Source organism: Oncorhynchus gorbuscha, linkage group LG20, assembly GCF_021184085.1.
Source record: "Oncorhynchus gorbuscha isolate QuinsamMale2020 ecotype Even-year linkage group LG20, OgorEven_v1.0, whole genome shotgun sequence".
NCBI classification, from domain to species: Eukaryota; Metazoa; Chordata; class Actinopteri; order Salmoniformes; family Salmonidae; genus Oncorhynchus; species Oncorhynchus gorbuscha.
Window position 1 is genome coordinate 555938 of NC_060192.1, and position 16855 is coordinate 572792.

Sequence of the window (16855 nt, forward strand, 5' to 3'; positions counted from 1 at the left end):
TTTAGTTTAGTCACATGATTTGTTAATTTGCAGTACGTTAGCCAATCAGTTGGGCTGCCAGACTTAATTGCCATACCATAAATGTTTCAATTCCTCGTCAATCCAAGGGGATTTAACAGTTTTTACCGTCCTTTTCTTAATGGGTGCTTATTAGTAACTGGAAAAAGTAGTTTCATAAATGTGTCAAGTGCAGCATCTGGTTGCTCCTCATTACACACCACAGACCAGCAGCATCTGGTTGCTCTTCATTACACACCACAGACCAGCAGCATCTGGTTGCTCCTCATTACACACCACAGACCAGCAGCATCTGGTTGCTCCTCATTACAGACCAACAGCATCTGGTTGCTCCTCATTACAGACCAACAGCATCTGGTTGCTCCTCATTACACACCACAGACCAGCAGCATCTGGTTGCTCTTCATTACACACTACAGACCAGCAGCATCTGGTTGCTCCTCATTACACACCACAGACCAGCAGCATCTGGTTGCTCTTCATTACACACTACAGACCAGCAGCATCTGGTTGCTCTTCATTACACACCACAGACCAGCAGCATCTGGTTGCTCCTCATTACACACCACAGACCAGCAGCATCTGGTTGCTCTTCATTACACACTACAGACCAGCAGCATCTGGTTGCTCTTCATTACACACCACAGACCAGCAGCATCTGGTTGCTCTTCATTACACACTACAGACCAGCAGCATCTGGTTGCTCCTCATTACACACCACAGACCAGCAGCATCTGGTTGCTCTTCATTACACACCACAGACCACACCACAGACCAGCAGCATCTGGTTGCTCTTCATTACACACTACAGACCAGCAGCATCTGGTTGCTCCTCATTACACACCACAGACCAGCAGCATCTGGTTGCTCTTCATTACACACTACAGACCAGCAGCGTCTGGTTGCTCCTCATTACACACCACAGAACAGCAGCGTCTGGTTGCTCCTCATTACACACCACAGACCAGCAGTGTCTGGTTGCTCCTCATTACACACCACAGACCAGCAGCGTCTGGTTGCTCCTCATTACACACCACAGACCAGCAGTGTCTGGTTGCTCCTCATTACACACCACAGACCAGCAGTGTCTGGTTGCTCCTCATTACACACTACAGACCAGCAGCATCTGGTTGCTCCTCATTACACACCACAGACCAGCAGCATCTGGTTGCTCCTCATTACACACCACAGACCAGCAGCATCTGGTTGCTCCTCATTACACACCACAGACCAGCAGCATCTGGTTGCTCCTCATTACACACTACATAACAGCAAATATTCTTTACATCATCAACATATGAATCCCTACAAAACTTATTGTATGTCCTCTTATACACTATATTAGGCCCAGCCTTTGGTTTTCCTAGATATGGCTGCTATATTGTGATCAATACATCCTATGGATCTGGATACTGCTTTAAAGCAAATATCTGCAACATTAGTAAAGATGTGATCAATACATGTTGATTATTTAATTCCTGTGTTGTTTGTAACTACCCTGGTAGGTTGACTGATAACCTGAACCAGGTTGCAGGCACCTGGTTACAGTTAAGTTTTCCTGAGTGGGTAGCTTGGTGATAGCCAGTCAATATTTAAAATCACCCAGATTTAAATATACTTCTCTGTTGATATCACAGACATTATCAAACATTTCACACATATTATCCAGATACTGACTGTTAACACTTGGTGGTCTATAGCAGCTTCCCACCAGAATGGGCTTTAGGTGAGGCAGATGAACCTGTAGCCTTATTACGTCAACAGTATTTAACATTAGATCCTCTCTAAGCTTTACAGGAATGTGGATCTGAATATAGACAGCAACACCTCCCCCGTTGGCATTTCTGTCTTTCCGGTAGATGTTATAACCATGTATTGCTACCACTGTATCAAAGGAATTATCTAAGTGAGTTTCAGAGACAGTCAGAATATGAATGTCATCTGTTACAAGCAAGTTATTGACTTCATGGACCTGGTTTCTTAGGCTACATATATTAATATGGGCTATTTTTAGCACTTTTCTCAGTTGCTTGATTGTTTTTGATGCTTTACTGGGAAGCTTATTAGAGGTAGATTTACTCATGTTATTTACATTGGAGATGATAGTGCAGAGTGAGCTCTATAAAGTGGTCTTCCTACTATTGCACACAGCCTCAGTGCTAACAGTGTAACTCTGGTTTATACGCCCGTGATTACTGCTTACAATAGCTGTAGGATAAACAGATGTATTCGGTGCCAATGCCCCTAAGATCATGTACAATACAGCCTTGAAATGTGTGGACAGAGTCCAGGAGTCAAGATGATTTGGATGGACACTGTCATTCCTGTAGAGTATCTTCTGTTTCCAGAAGGTATCTATTAAAGTGACTCCAGCAGAGCTCCAGTAGCCAGGTGTGTAATGCCAGCACTCTGCTGAATCTTTCACACCCGCGGCCCAACGATGGTACTGGACCTGAAATTATTGGCCGTTTTTTGGAGTCTTTAAATGCTAAAATCAGTTCTTTAAAATCCATTTTCAAATGTCCGGGCTAGCACTTCTGATGTCATTTGACCCCACGTGGACTATGACAGTGTCAGCTCCCGGCATCTGTGATAGAACAGTCTGAAACAGCCTTATGTCCTGTACTCGTGCTCCTGGGTAACAGTCTGAAGCAGCCTTGTTATGTCCTGTACTCGTGTTCCTGTGGTAGAACAGTCAGAAGCAGCCTTATGTCCTGTACTCATGCTCCTGGGTAACAGTCTGAAGCAGCCTGGTTATGTCCTGTACTCGTGCTCCTGGGTAGCACAGGGTTTTTGCCTTGGGGACCGAGATGTTTCTCACCATAGAGCTGTCTATGATGACAGCTGGTGATGTTGAAGGTGTCGGTCTCTCAGGCAGCCTCACGGTCTGGTGAGGCTGGGAGCTCCGAGGATCTGAACCCGAGGTAGAAGCCACCGGAGAGGGAGACAGAGCTGAGGACGAAAATGTAGGCACCTCCGGATCCGATCTTGATTGGGAAGTTACCACGGACGAAGGCGCCGGAACCTCTGGATCCAGGGCGGCAAAGCCGTTTCTGGTCTGTGTCAGTTCCGGGCTCAACATCTCCATGGAGACCCCCGTTGCCAAAGGACGCCTTCTTCGACTTCCACGGCGAGTGACATACCTCCATGACTGGTTGGTTGGGTTGAGATCAGCTCCGTTCTCCAGGGAAAGGGGAGACCCCTTCGGGTATGGAACCCTGCCGAGCACCGGACAGTTGGCCTTGGAGAGCCGACACGGCGGCGAAACTTCCACCAGAATCTGCGTCCGGGTACTGGGGTGGAAGAAAAGTTAAAAGTAGGTTGGCGTGGGTTCCGCAGTAGCTTATGTAGGTTTGCTACTTGCTTGCTAAGAGTAGCTACTTCACTCCTGTAGTCCTCCGCAAGCAAGCAGTTGCTACATTGGAAGTCAAGCCTGGTCCACATTGTCCCCGAACAACATGACAGGAGAGCGACAGGTAAATAAAAAGGGAGAGTAGCACATTATTGTCAGGTGACTTGCTGTGTATAAATAATATTTAATTCCTTGCTCCAGCAAATGAACAAAACAGAGTGATAGAAAAACACAACTACACAATGAGACTGTCACTTAGACCTAGTGTCATAGGCCTGTAGCCTAATGTGATTAGTGAGAAATTAGCTTTACATAAAGTAAATACATGCTGATATGCTAATATTTACATAGGGTAACATGCTGATATGCTAATATTTACATAGGGTAACATGCTGATATGCTAATATTTACATAGGGTAACATGCTGATATGCTAATATTTACATAGGGTAACATGCTGATATGCTAATATTTACATAGGGTAACATGCTGATATGCTAATATTTACATAGGGTAACATGCTGATATTTAGTTATGTCTGTAAATGTCAACTTTCTGCACTTTAGTTGCAGAGGTTCAGAGAGGGCTGCAGTCAATGGAGAGTGCTGCAAAGATAATTAGATGAGCATGCGCCGATATAGACCCAGACATAAGAGTCACTGAAGGAGGATGAGGATGCCATCATAGACATTCATGTATCCTTCGATGGCACTTGGCACATGAGAGGATTCACTTCCACCTACAGGATCGCTGTGTACATTGGTGCTGGTATCAGCGAGCCAATGAAAAGTACGAGTATATCATAGGATGTCCATGATATCCGCAAGAGTACGGATTCCACATTTGGACCATTGGGGGGGGATGCAAAAGGCCACCCTCCAGATCGCAAGGCATTATTGTGAAATATGGGAGTATGGGCCATTTTGATTCCCAGATTCCCAGTTCTATAGAATAGAGTTTGATGGGTGAACAATTACAGGCGATGGAGTCTCGTCAGCCTTAAGGACAGATTCTGCTGGCTGTGACGAATCCCTTTGGCCCGACGGTCTGGTAACGAGACCCGAATCATAGGATGTCAAATGATAACATCCTCAAAATAATATAGCACGGAGGAACCCAGAATGTCTGAACTCTGTAATATGGTCTTCGATGCCCCAAAACTGTCTCCGTGGGCAAAAGCCGCATTGCCGGAGCAGCCAGTGTGGCAGTAGCCACGTTCAATGAGGGAGCCACTGCCATAGCAAATGTGATGAACAGATTGTGGCACTTAGGTGACACTGGAGAAATCAGAGAGGAGTTGAGAGAGCTGACGCTGCTTCAATGGAGTGTGCCAAGCGTAGGCGCAGGTCCCATGACCCAGTCAAGAAAGTAAGGCGTCACCAGCGTTCACTCGAGGGCCTTACATAGCTGATTAATCTTCTGCACATTTTCAACAATCCTTGTATGTGACAAATTGAGCAAAGTAATGTGTGTGTGTGTATTTGCCCAAAACTGCATATTTGCCCAACAGACCAGTATTCAAAGCATATGCTTTATTGCTTGAAACAAATGTATTAAACATGCTAATCTATTTGTAAAAGGTATATTTGATGTGTATGTCAGTTTAGTAGTGATATGAATAAGAGTTTAATTAAATGTGACAAATTGTCATATTTATGGAAAGGGCATTTTAATTGCTTTTAGCCCATCTTTACCTCCATTTTATCCAAATGACATGTTCCCGGTGCACCAATTCATGTCTTCAAAGGACATTACCATTATTCAACACTTAGATCTGTCAGAATTTTACAGAAGCTTTTTTTAATATCTTGTCATTTTGATTTTACGTGTGTGTGTGTGTGTGTGTGTGTGTGTGTGTGTGTGTGTGTGTGTGTGTGTGTGTGTGTGTGTGTGTGTGTGTGTGTGTGTGTGTGTGTGTGTGTGTGTGTGTGTGTGTATATGCATCCGTCATACATGTGAATAGTTTTCAAATCCATGAAATGACAATATTTTAATAAAATATTCTGTAGACGTCTGATCAATGAGTTTATCACAATAAAAACACACAAAAAAACATTCTGCCTTGAAGCAATGTGTTGAAAAACAGATTGTAAAATGCAAATTAGCACATATGTAAGGACAGTTTGCCTCATTTGCATACAATTTAGAAATATATAAAATGTATACAATACAATCATATTTATGTATACTTTCAACTGGTAAAGTTTCAGTCTGATGAGTAAAGGGAGAAAATCCCTATTAGCCTGTGGTGCCTGGCCTTGAGCATGGTTCAGATTCATTTAGATCTGTGGACCATAGCTTTTTAATGGCTTGCTCAGTTTGTATAGATTATAGAAATGAGTCCTTTCCTCAGGCCCAGATCATTTATAAATCCCATAATTAGATGGGTCGGTAGTTGGGTTTCCTAAGGGACTCCATAGGCCAGCATAGCGGACTTAAAATTGTAAATAGAAAAAAGGATTTGCCTCGTAATGTGTATGTATCTTTCAAATTTTGGAATGTTCTCAAACTATTATTGTCCATGTTATCCGCAATGGTACGGATCCCACATTTGGACCATTGGGGGGGGGTGCAAAAGGCCACCCTCCAGATCACAGTTAAGTTGTTTTTCAATTTTACGCCAAATAGAAATTGTGTGAACATAACCTGTTCTATAGAATAGAGTTTTAGAAGGGTGATTAGTCGATGGAGCCTCGTCAGCCTTAAGGACAGATTCTGCTGGCTGTTACGAATCCCTTTGGCCCGACAGTCTAGAGGGGGGGGGGGGGGGGGGGTAACGAGATCACGCAAATTATAATAGTGAAAAACAGTGAGAACAAATAACCATGACAACTTAAATCTACCGTCAAACTCAGGGTTTATTAGTAAACACACGGTAATGGGCTGGACCCAAGGAAAGAAACAAGAAGCATCCAAACACACCCCTACGCTAGACTCGCCTATTTCAACCACAGCTAGCTAACTAACCAAAAATACAATGGGTGGTCCGCCCAGTTCTAACTAGTGTATTTAACAAAGTTTATCTACGGGTAGTGTATGCCCATGGGCCTACTGTCTGGTTACCCCCTTTTCCCACCATCAAACAAACACTCAAACACCATGACCAAAAACAATACTCACAGGTGGGGGACAACGTGACATGTATCCTAAACCACACACAAGCTCTACAAACATATGACATTTACAGAGAGATTGCTCCAGAGAAAACAACTGACAGGGTTTTTAAACCAAGGGAAGGGAACTGTGATTGGGTAGGAGAAAAGGAGCAGGTGTCTTCTGATTAGCGACTGATTGATGACTGATTGGGGAATGATGATTGCCACCTGTGAGTAGGGGAGATGGAGAGAAAAGAAAAACACACAGGATACACACAGAATACTGGTATCCATAACACTGGCATTGGTACACTAACACAACATAGGATGTACACACAGATTACACACACTAAACGGTATCCCAGCCACATATTTCACCTGTGACCTTTGATCTGAGGCCAGAGCTGTCAGGTGTATAACCCATCCTCAACCTCTAATCTCCATCTTTCTCCCTCCATCTCCCTCCCATCTTTCCCTCTTTCTCTACCCCCTCTCTCTCTCTCTCTCTCTGGGTGGCAGGGTGCTAATCTCAGATTATTTCTCTCATGATTAATCTGTCGTCGTGTAATCTTTCTCTGTACAACCATCTGCACTCCCTTCTTCCCTCTCTTACTCTCTGTTCCTCTCTCACCGACATCACAGCAGCACTCTGCAAACTACACTAGAGCTACAGAGCCCAGTGGAAGTAAATACACCCCTTGCACAGTTGTCACGTTGTGCTGCCTTAAAATGTCATTCAAAAAGTGTAACATTTAATGTTCTACACAACCAGCTCCACATTTTCCAAGAGGAAGAAAAAGTGTAGAACTGTTTCTAAATTAAAGGTCCTGTGCAGTCAAAAAACCATGATATCACCAGGCTGTCTGAAAACCTCCTCCCTCTCCATCCCAAGCTGGAATTCCAGGCTGTCTGAAAACCTCCTCCCTCTCCATCCCAACAAACTGGAATTCCAGGCTGTCTGAAAACCTCCTCCCTCTCCATCCCAACAAACTGGAATTCCAGGTAGTCTGAAAACCTCCTCCCTCTCCATCCCAACAAACTGGAATTCCAGGCTGTCTGAAAACCTCCTCCCTCTCCATCCCAACAAACTGGAATTCCAGGCTGTCTGAAAACCTCCTCCCTCTCCATCCCAACAAACTGGAATTCCAGGCTGTCTGAAAACCTCCTCCCTCTCCATCCCAACAAACTGGAATTCCAGGCTGTCTGAAAACCTCCTCCCTTTCCATCCCAACAAGCTAGAATTCCAGGCTGTCTGAAAACCTCCTCCCTTTCCATCCCAACAAGCTGGAATTCCAGGCTGTCTGAAAACCTCCTCCCTCTCCATCCCAACAAACTGGAATTCCAGGCTGTCTGAAAACCTCCTCCCTCTCCATCCCAACAAACTGGAATTCCAGGCTGTCTGAAAACCTCCTCCCTCTCCATCCCAACAAACTGGAATTCCAGGCTGTCTGAAAACCTCCTCCCTCTCCATCCCAACAAACTGGAATTCCAGGCTGTCTGAAAACCTCCTCCCTCTCCATCCCAACAAACTGGAATTCCAGGCTGTCTGAAAACCTCCTCCCTCTCCATCCCAACAAACTGGAATTCCAGGCTGTCTGAAAACCTCCTCCCTCTCCATCCCAACAAACTGGAATTCCAGGCTGTCTGAAAACCTCCTCCCTCTCCATCCCAACAAACTGGAATTCCAGGCTGTCTGAAAACCTCCTCCCTCTCCATCCCAACAAACTGGAATTCCAGGCTGTCTGAAAACCTCCTCCCTCTCCATCCCAACAAACTGGAATTCCAGGCTGTCTTTTCAAACAGCTCTTACAATAAAAGGGCATTTTCAGAATTTTCATAGTGTTCTTCCAAACTCATAGGTGCTGGAGTGTTGGTCAAGATCCAAATAAATATTAAAGGCGCAACACCCAGGTCTTTTGAACACCTAATCCTGGGATTTCCCAGCGGGCCCGTAATCACTTTTTTAGACTCACTACAATGGCTTTCCAAGAGTGTTCCTGAGGGGTCCAGTGTAAGTCCTGGACAAGGTTTGAATATTGTTGTCCATCAATGACTCCCAACCCAATTGAGCTTGAGCAATTTTGACAAAAACAATGGATATACTGTATGCTGCCCTAAGAGTTGGTAGAATCTTATTCAAAATGATTTACAGCTGTAATTGCTGCCAAAGGTGCTTCCACCATGTGTTAAATCTGGGGTGTGAAGACATATGCAATCAAGACATCTTTGGTTAAAAACATTTTTTTTTGTGGGGGGGGAATGTTCTGTAGTTTTCTATAGTTCTATAGTGCTTGTGTAGATCAATAGGGAAGCATGCAAATGTAATAAATTGTTAGATTTCATTTTAAGGCAGAAAAATGTGACAACTCTCCAAGGGGTGTGTAGACTTTTTTGGGGGGTTGTGTTTGAGTGTGCATGTGTGTGTGTGTGTGTGTTCTGTCGGATGAGTATTGCTACTCTTGCTCTGTGTCTGAACTTTGGGAAGCAGGAAGACAGACATAGAAGCTACAATATCATCCGCTGCACCGCTGGTGTCGCTTAGCAATCATCTGAACACACACACACACACACACACACACACACACACACACACACACACACACACACACACACACACACACACACACACACACACACACACACACACACACACACACACACACACACACACACACACACACATATACACACATATACACACACACACACACACACACACACACACACACACACACACACACACACACACACACACACACACACACACACACACACACACACACACACACACACACACACACACACACACACACACACACACACACACACACACACACACACACACACACACACACATATACACACACACACACACACACACACACACACACACACACACACACACACACACACACACACACACACACACACACACACACACACACACACACACACACACTTACACACACATATACACACATATACACACACATACACATATACACACACACATACATACACACACACACACACACACATTTTTTTTCTCATATTGTTGCAATGGGGCAGTATTCTACATCCACTAGCTATATATCCATTCCATTTATATCCACCATATAGGAACATAATTGGTGTCTGGTCTCTTACATTTCAATGATTGTGTTTGATTATTTTATTGTTTCTATATTGTTCTAGGATCATTTGTGTAACCGTAAATCATTCCCTTTTACTTACAATCCACACTTATCCTCAGCATTCTTCATACCCCTTATGGTGTTCATGTCCGTCTCACTCTCTCCTCCATCTCATCACTTCATCCAGAGATGGAAATCCAGCCCCAAAATTCACATCTTGGTGAGGATATCATTGTATCCCTCTTCTCCTCTCTTCCTCCCGTTTATTCTCTCTTTCTCTCCACCTCCTCTCTTTCTCCCTTCTTCTCTCTCCACCTCCTCTCTTCCTCCCGTTTATTCTCTCTTTCTCTCCACCTCTTCCCCTCTCCCTCCTCCCCTGTTTCTTTCTCCCTTCTTCTCTCTCTTGCCATCCTCTTTTCCTCCTCTCCTCTCTTCTTCCTCTCCTCTTCTCCTGTCTGCCTTCTCTATCACATTTTCAATTGTCTCTTCCTCACCCTCTCTTCATGAGTCACTTGTCAGTGATTGCTCATTCAGACAGTCCACCTGAGAGTGTGTGAGAGAGACAGACAGATATGTTGCATTGCTACGGGTTTGACATGAAGTGTTATCCGACTTGGTATGAGGGGCCATTCTCCCAAACACAATCAGTTATTGTGTGTGTGTGTGTGTGTGTGTGTGTGTGTGTGTGTGTGTGTGTGTGTGTGTGTGTGTGTGTGTGTGTGTGTGTGTGTGTGTGTGTGTGTGTGTGTGTGTGTGTGTGTGTGTGTGTGTGTGTGTGTGTTTTCTCTAAAGTGCCTGTGTTCTGGTTTATGTTGTTGGTCTTGGTCAAATATACCAAGTTCCAGGTTCCACTAAAACTTCTGATATGCTTTGATATGATTGATGGATTCATTCTCCCAAACACAATCAGTTCTACAGAATTGGCTTCTCGCTACATCTCACACATGCTCATTGGGTAGGTGGTACAGTGGAAGGGGAGTGGTGGGTATGGGTAGGGTCGCAGATGAAGAGACGTAATGCAATTCAGCTCGAAACCATTTGATCTGTTGAGCTTCCCGTTGATCAGACTTGTGTTATATGAGCTGTAAGTTGTCTATCTATCTCGCCCGCCCGCCCACAGACACTAACCATGCCCTCTGATAGGCTCAATCACTTCTAATCCCGCCCACAGACACTAACCATGCCCTCTGATAGGCTGGCTGCACACTAACATCCGGTTGATTACGACCAGGCTGAGGCTAATATGGCTGAGGTCTGAGGAAATGGACTCATTCAATTGCACTGGACTGATATACTGGGCAGGATCAATACTGTGAGTCAGTGGGTGTGCAGCCAACCTATCAGAGGGTGGTCCGGGGGTGGCAGCTTAACCACTAGACCAGCCTCTGGCACATATGCCTTTTATCTAACCTCACCCACATCCTTACACCCACATATCTCACTTTCCTTGTCTGTTGTGCCATAATTTAACCCATTTTTATTGGTCCATTGCTGCAGCCTAACAGCACGAGAAACAGCACAGTCACCAGCCCCAAGGGAACCCCCTCTGCTGCACTGGTACACTCCTCCTTTATATATCCCTCCGTCTCCCTCTGTCTCCCTCTGTCTCCCTCTGTCTCCCTCCGTCTCCCTCCGTCTTCCTCTGTCTCCCTCTGTCTCTATTCAACTTTATTCTCTATTTGTCTCTGTCAGTCTCAATTTCCTCTGTGTTTTTGTTGGTCTGTATCTGTTTTTCTCACTGTCTGTCTGTGTCTGTTTATCTGTCTCTCTCCATGTCAGTCTGTCGGTCGATCTGTCTTTGTCTCTGCGTCAGTCTGTCGATCGATCTGTCTTTGTCTCTGCATCTGTCTGTCTTTGTCTCTGCATCTGTCTGTCTTTGTCTCTGTCTTTGTCTCTGCATCTGTCTCTCTTTCTGTCTCTGTCTTTGTCTCTGCATCTGTCTCTCTTTCTGTCTGTCCTTGTCTCTGCATCTGTCTCTCTTTCTGTCTGTCCTTGTCTCTGCATCTGTCTCTCTTTCTGTCTGTCTTTGTCTCTGCATCTGTCTCTCTTTCTGTCTCTGTCTTTGTCTCTGCATCTGTCTCTCTTTCCGTCTCTGTCTTTGTCTCTGCATCTGTCTCTTTTTCTGTCTGTCTTTGTCTTTGCCTGTCTTAACCCCTTCATCGCCTACCTGTCAGTATTGGTTCTGTGTGCATGTGATTATTTGCATGTGTGTTTTTGTCTCTGCATCTGTCTCTCTTTCTGTCTGTCTTTGTCTCTGCATCTGTCTCTCTTTCTGTCTGTCTTTGTCTCTGTCTTTGTCTCTGCATCTGTCTCTCTTTCCGTTTCTGTCTTTGTCTCTGCATCTGTCTCTCTTTCTGTCTGTCCTTGTCTCTGCATCTGTCTCTCTTTCTGTCTGTCCTTGTCTCTGCATCTGTCTCTCTTTCTGTCTGTCTTTGTCTCTGCATCTGTCTCTCTTTCTGTCTGTCTTTGTCTCTGCATCTGTCTCTCTTTCTGTCTGTCTTTGTCTCTGCATCTGTCGCTCTTTCTGTCTGTCTTTGTCTCTGCATCTGTCTCTCTTTCTGTCTGTCCTTGTCTCTGCATCTGTCTCTCTTTCTGTCTGTCCTTGTCTCTGCATCTGTCTCTCTTTCTGTCTGTCCTTGTCTCTGCATCTGTCTCTCTTTCTGTCTGTCTTTGTCTCTGCATCTGTCTCTCTTTCTTTCGCTGTCCTTGTCTCTGCATCTGTCTCTCTTTCTGTCTGTCCTTGTCTCTGCATCTGTCTCTCTTTCCGTCTCTGTCTTTGTCTCTGCATCTGTCTCTCTTTCTGTCTGTCTTTGTCTCTGCATCTGTCTCTCTTTCTGTCTGTCCTTGTCTCTGCATCTGTCTCTCTTTCTTTCTCTGTCCTTGTCTCTGCATCTGTCTCTTTTTCTGTCTGTCTTTGTCTTTACCTGTCAGTATTGGTTCTGTGTGCATGTGATTATTTGCATGTGTGTTTTTGTGTGTGACTATGTGTACATAGTCACACACACACATGTTGTAATAGCTTTCAGGTGCTATCATCGAGTAGCTACCATGACTAACTGGTTGAAGCGCAGTCACCAGTCATTGCCCTGTGACAATTGGTCTATTTGTGGGTGATGGTGTTGTTGTGTGTCACTCAAGTGACAATATGGGTGCTGGTTGGCTTTGAGTTTTGATTTGGGTTCTTGCTAGTGTGAGAATGCATGGCTATACGAGACTAATTTTGGCATTTAGTTTTCTTAGAGGAATTCTTCATATTACAATTTCCTTCCATTAAGCCTTTGATAGCCCTTTTCACAGGGGAACATCTCTCTCTTCCTGAAATTTAACCAGTCTTCTTCTCTCACTCTCTCCCTCCATATCTCTCTCTCTCTCTTTTCTCTGCTCCTACAACTCTGCTCTCTCCCTATTTCATCTCTTATGTGTCATATCTCTCTCTGTGTTTGTTCCCCCCTCCCTCTCTATCTCTCTATAGGAGCCTCAGACCACTGTTATCCATGTGGATAGGAACAAGGTACATCCTTCTTCCTTCTTTTTCTCGACGCCTTTCAGTCCTCTCATCTTTGTCTTCTCTTGCTTTGTCCTTGGCAAGCTGGTGTGTTAGCGTATTATAGCGCATGCATGCGCACGTGTGTGTGTGAGTGAGTGTGTCAGTGCGTGCGTGTCTATTATGACTCCTGGTTGGAGAGTGTTGTGTGTGTGTGTGTGTGTGTGTGTGTGTGTGTGTGTGTGTGTGTGTGTGTGTGTGTGTGTGTGTGTGTGTGTGTGTGTGTGTGTGTGTGTGTGTGTGTGTGTGTGTGTGTGTCAGTGCGTGCGTGTCTATTATGACTCCTGGTTGGAGAGTGTGTGTGTGTGTGTGTGTGTGTGTGTGTGTGTGTGTGTGTGTGTGTGTGTGTGTGTGTGTGTGTGTGTGTGTGTGTGTGTGTGTGTGTGTGTGTGTGTGTGTGTGTGTGTGTGTGTGTGTGTGTGTGTGTGTGTGTGTGTGTGTGTGTGTGTGTGTGTGTGTGTGTGTGTCTATTATGACTCCTGGTTGGAGAGTGTTGTGTGTGTGTGTGTGTGTGTGTGTGTGTGTGTGTGTGTGTGTGTGTGTGTGTGTGTGTGTGTGTGTGTGTGTGTGTGTGTGTGTGTGTGTGTGTGTGTGTGTGTGTGTGTGTGTGTGTGTGTGTGTGTGTCAGTGCGTGCGTGTCTATTATGACTCCTGGTTGGAGAGTGTTGTGTGTGTGTGTGTGTGTGTGTGTGTGTGTGTGTGTGTGTGTGTGTGTGTGTGTGTGTGTGTGTGTGTGTGTGTGTGTGTGTGTGTGTGTGTGTGTGTGTGTGTGTGTGTGTGTCAGTGCGTGCGTGTCTATTATGACTCCTGGTTGGAGAGTGTTGTGTGTGTGTGTGTGTGTGTGTGTGTGTGTGTGTGTGTGTGTGTGTGTGTGTGTGTGTGTGTGTGTGTGTGTGTGTGTGTGTGTGTGTGTGTGTGTGTGTCAGTGCGTGCGTGTCTATTATGACTCCTGGTTGGAGAGTGTTGTGTGGGTTGTAGGTCTGGTCTTTGTGGGGTTTTTTTTAGGTCTGGTGATCCTGCATTCCGCAGTCAGACAGACCTGGGAACAGCTGCTTTGTATAATCACGTTGACACAAAACATTATGTGGACATATATTGTCCTCTATCGCCACCTTGTGGACGTACATGGAACCAAAATCTGGTTGTTTAGACTGGTATAGATCACTGCATGTATGGACAGCACACTGGATGTGTGTGTGTGCGTGTGCGTGTGCGTGTGCGTGTGCGTGTGCGTGTGTGTGTGTGTCTGCATTGACATGTCTCTGTGTCTACAGGACTCGTCTGACAGCAACACCACTATTGAGGACGAGGATGTGAAACGTGAGTCTGACACACACACACACACACACACACACACACACACACACACACACACACACACACACACACACACACACACACACACACACACACACACACACACACACACACACACACACACACACACACACACACACACACACACAGAAAAGAGGAGGAAAAAGAGAGGGGAAGGAAGGGCATTTGAGGATGTCCAGCTGCTAAGTATACATTAATCTCTTCTGCTGGCCTGCTGAAAGAGAGAAAGAGCAAGGGATAGGGGGAGGGATAAAGGGATAGGGGGAGGGATAAAGGCATAGAGGGAGGGATAAAGGGATAGGGGGAGGGATAAAGGGATAGGGGGAGGGATAAAGGCATAGAGGGAGGGATAAAGGGATAGGGGGAGGGATAAAGGGATAGGGGGAGGGATAAAGGCATAGAGGGAGATGGACCTTCCCTGGTAAGTCTTATCTATGTACAGGAATAGCATGATGAGCTCAACGTGCCACACAGGCAATGCGAGTGGGTAGAGGGCAGGAGAAAGGGACAGAGCGAAAGAGGAGAAGAGCGAGGGAATAGAAAGGCGGAGGGATACGGGGAAAGAAGGAGGAGAACAAAAGAGAAGCGAAAGCCACAGAAAAGAGAGGAAAAGAGTCAAAGAAAGAAAGGAGTTCTCCATTGAGGATGAAAGACTTTTCCAGGGAAGGTTCTAGTGACTGTAGCCCAGTGGACTCGTCAAGTCGTTCTATTGGAGAGGTCTTCATTCTGCATGGCCCTGCATATACCTCTGTGGAAACCTGAGTGGCAGGACTGTACATTATGGGTGAGTGTGTATACCATGCTAGGAAAGAGTGTTTGAGGGTACTTATAGCTCAGAGGATGAGAGAGGGATGATGAGAGAGCAATAAAGAGAGAGAGAGATGATTGAGAGGATTTGCCAACATGAATAGCAAGCAGTCTGGTGAGTAACTCTGCTATGACAACAACCCTCACTCTGTAGTTGAGTTACACAATGCAGTGTGTGACTGTGTTTTGTATGTGTGAATGTACAGTATGTGTGTGAGCTTCTGCTGTGTGTTCAAAAGTGCAACAATGTGTGGCTCAACCGTTTTACTGTCCCGTACCTGTGGTCACTATGTTATTGGTTCCCTCTGCAGTGCGAAAACAGGAGATCATCAAGATCACTGAGCAGCTGATCGAAGCTGTCAACAATGGAGACTTTGAGGCCTACGCGTGAGTACACTACAACTCGCAGCCTGCACCTTACCATAACACTACACATCTGAGCCTGCACCTGACCCCAAAACTGCAACTCCCAGACTGCACTTCACCCTAATAATGTCTGTGTTTTCAACAGGAAGATCTGTGATCCAGGCCTGACGTCATTTGAGCCGGAGGCCCTGGGGAACCTAGTGGAGGGCATGGACTTTCACCGGTTCTACTTCGACAACCGTAAGACAAGTATTACACAACCACTACACAACTATTACACAGCCACTACACAACTATTACACAGCCACTACACAACTATTACACAGCCACTACACAACACAGCCACTACACAACTATTACACAGCCACTACACAACTATTACACAGGCACTACACAACACAGCCACTACACAACTATTACACAGCCACTACACAACACAACCGCTACACAACTATTACACAACCACTACACAACACAACCGCTACACAACTATTACACAACCACTACACAACACAGCCACTACACAACTATTACACAGCCACTACACAACTATTACACAGCCACTACACAACACAGCCACTACACAACTATTACACAGCCACTACACAACTATTACACAGCCACTACACAACACAACCGCTACACAACTATTACACAGCCACTACACAACTATTACACAACCACTACACAACACAGCCACTACACAACTATTACACAACCACTACACAACACAGCCACTACACAACTATTACACAACCACTACACAACACAGCCACTACACAACTATTACACAACCATAATAAGACAACAAGTGTAGACAACCGTAAGACAACCATTACACAACCACAAACAACAACAGGTGCCACAAACAAACCTTTCTCGCCCCCTCCCCCCACCACACAACAACTACACAACTATTACACAGCCTTTAACATCTATTTCTCCCTCTAGTTCTCTCTAAGAACAGTAAGCCCATCCACACCACCATCCTCAACCCTCACGTCCACCTGATTGGTGAAGACGCCGCCTGCATTGCCTACATCCGGCTCACGCAATTTGTCGATGGCACGGGCCGCCCACGCTCCAGCCAATCAGAGGAGACGAGGGTGTGGCATCGCCGGGAGAGCAAGTGGCAGAACGTTCACTTCCACTGCTCTGGAGCACCGGCCGCACCGCTGCAGCAGTAAACTGGTACACATAAA

General features: G+C 45.5%; 1 protein-coding gene across 10 annotated transcripts in view; it reads left to right on the forward strand.

Annotated features, from left to right (window-relative positions):
• Positions 1-16855, forward strand: part of LOC124006676 (calcium/calmodulin-dependent protein kinase type II subunit beta-like) — a 72248-nt gene that overhangs the window by 52767 nt on the left and 2626 nt on the right. For 4 of the 10 annotated variants that reach the window (XM_046316726.1, XM_046316732.1, XM_046316727.1 and 1 more), the window contains 6 exons: positions 11096-11155; positions 13071-13109; positions 14417-14462; positions 15599-15674; positions 15799-15893; positions 16605-16844. In XM_046316726.1, coding sequence (XP_046172682.1) covers positions 11096-11155; positions 13071-13109; positions 14417-14462; positions 15599-15674; positions 15799-15893; positions 16605-16840 — 552 coding nt within the window. In that variant the 3' untranslated portion in view covers positions 16841-16844. The remainder of the gene's footprint in view (positions 1-11095; positions 11156-13070; positions 13110-14416; positions 14463-15598; positions 15675-15798; positions 15894-16604; positions 16845-16855) is intronic. The other 6 variants (XM_046316728.1, XM_046316729.1, XM_046316734.1 and 3 more) reach the window with 2 other exon arrangements.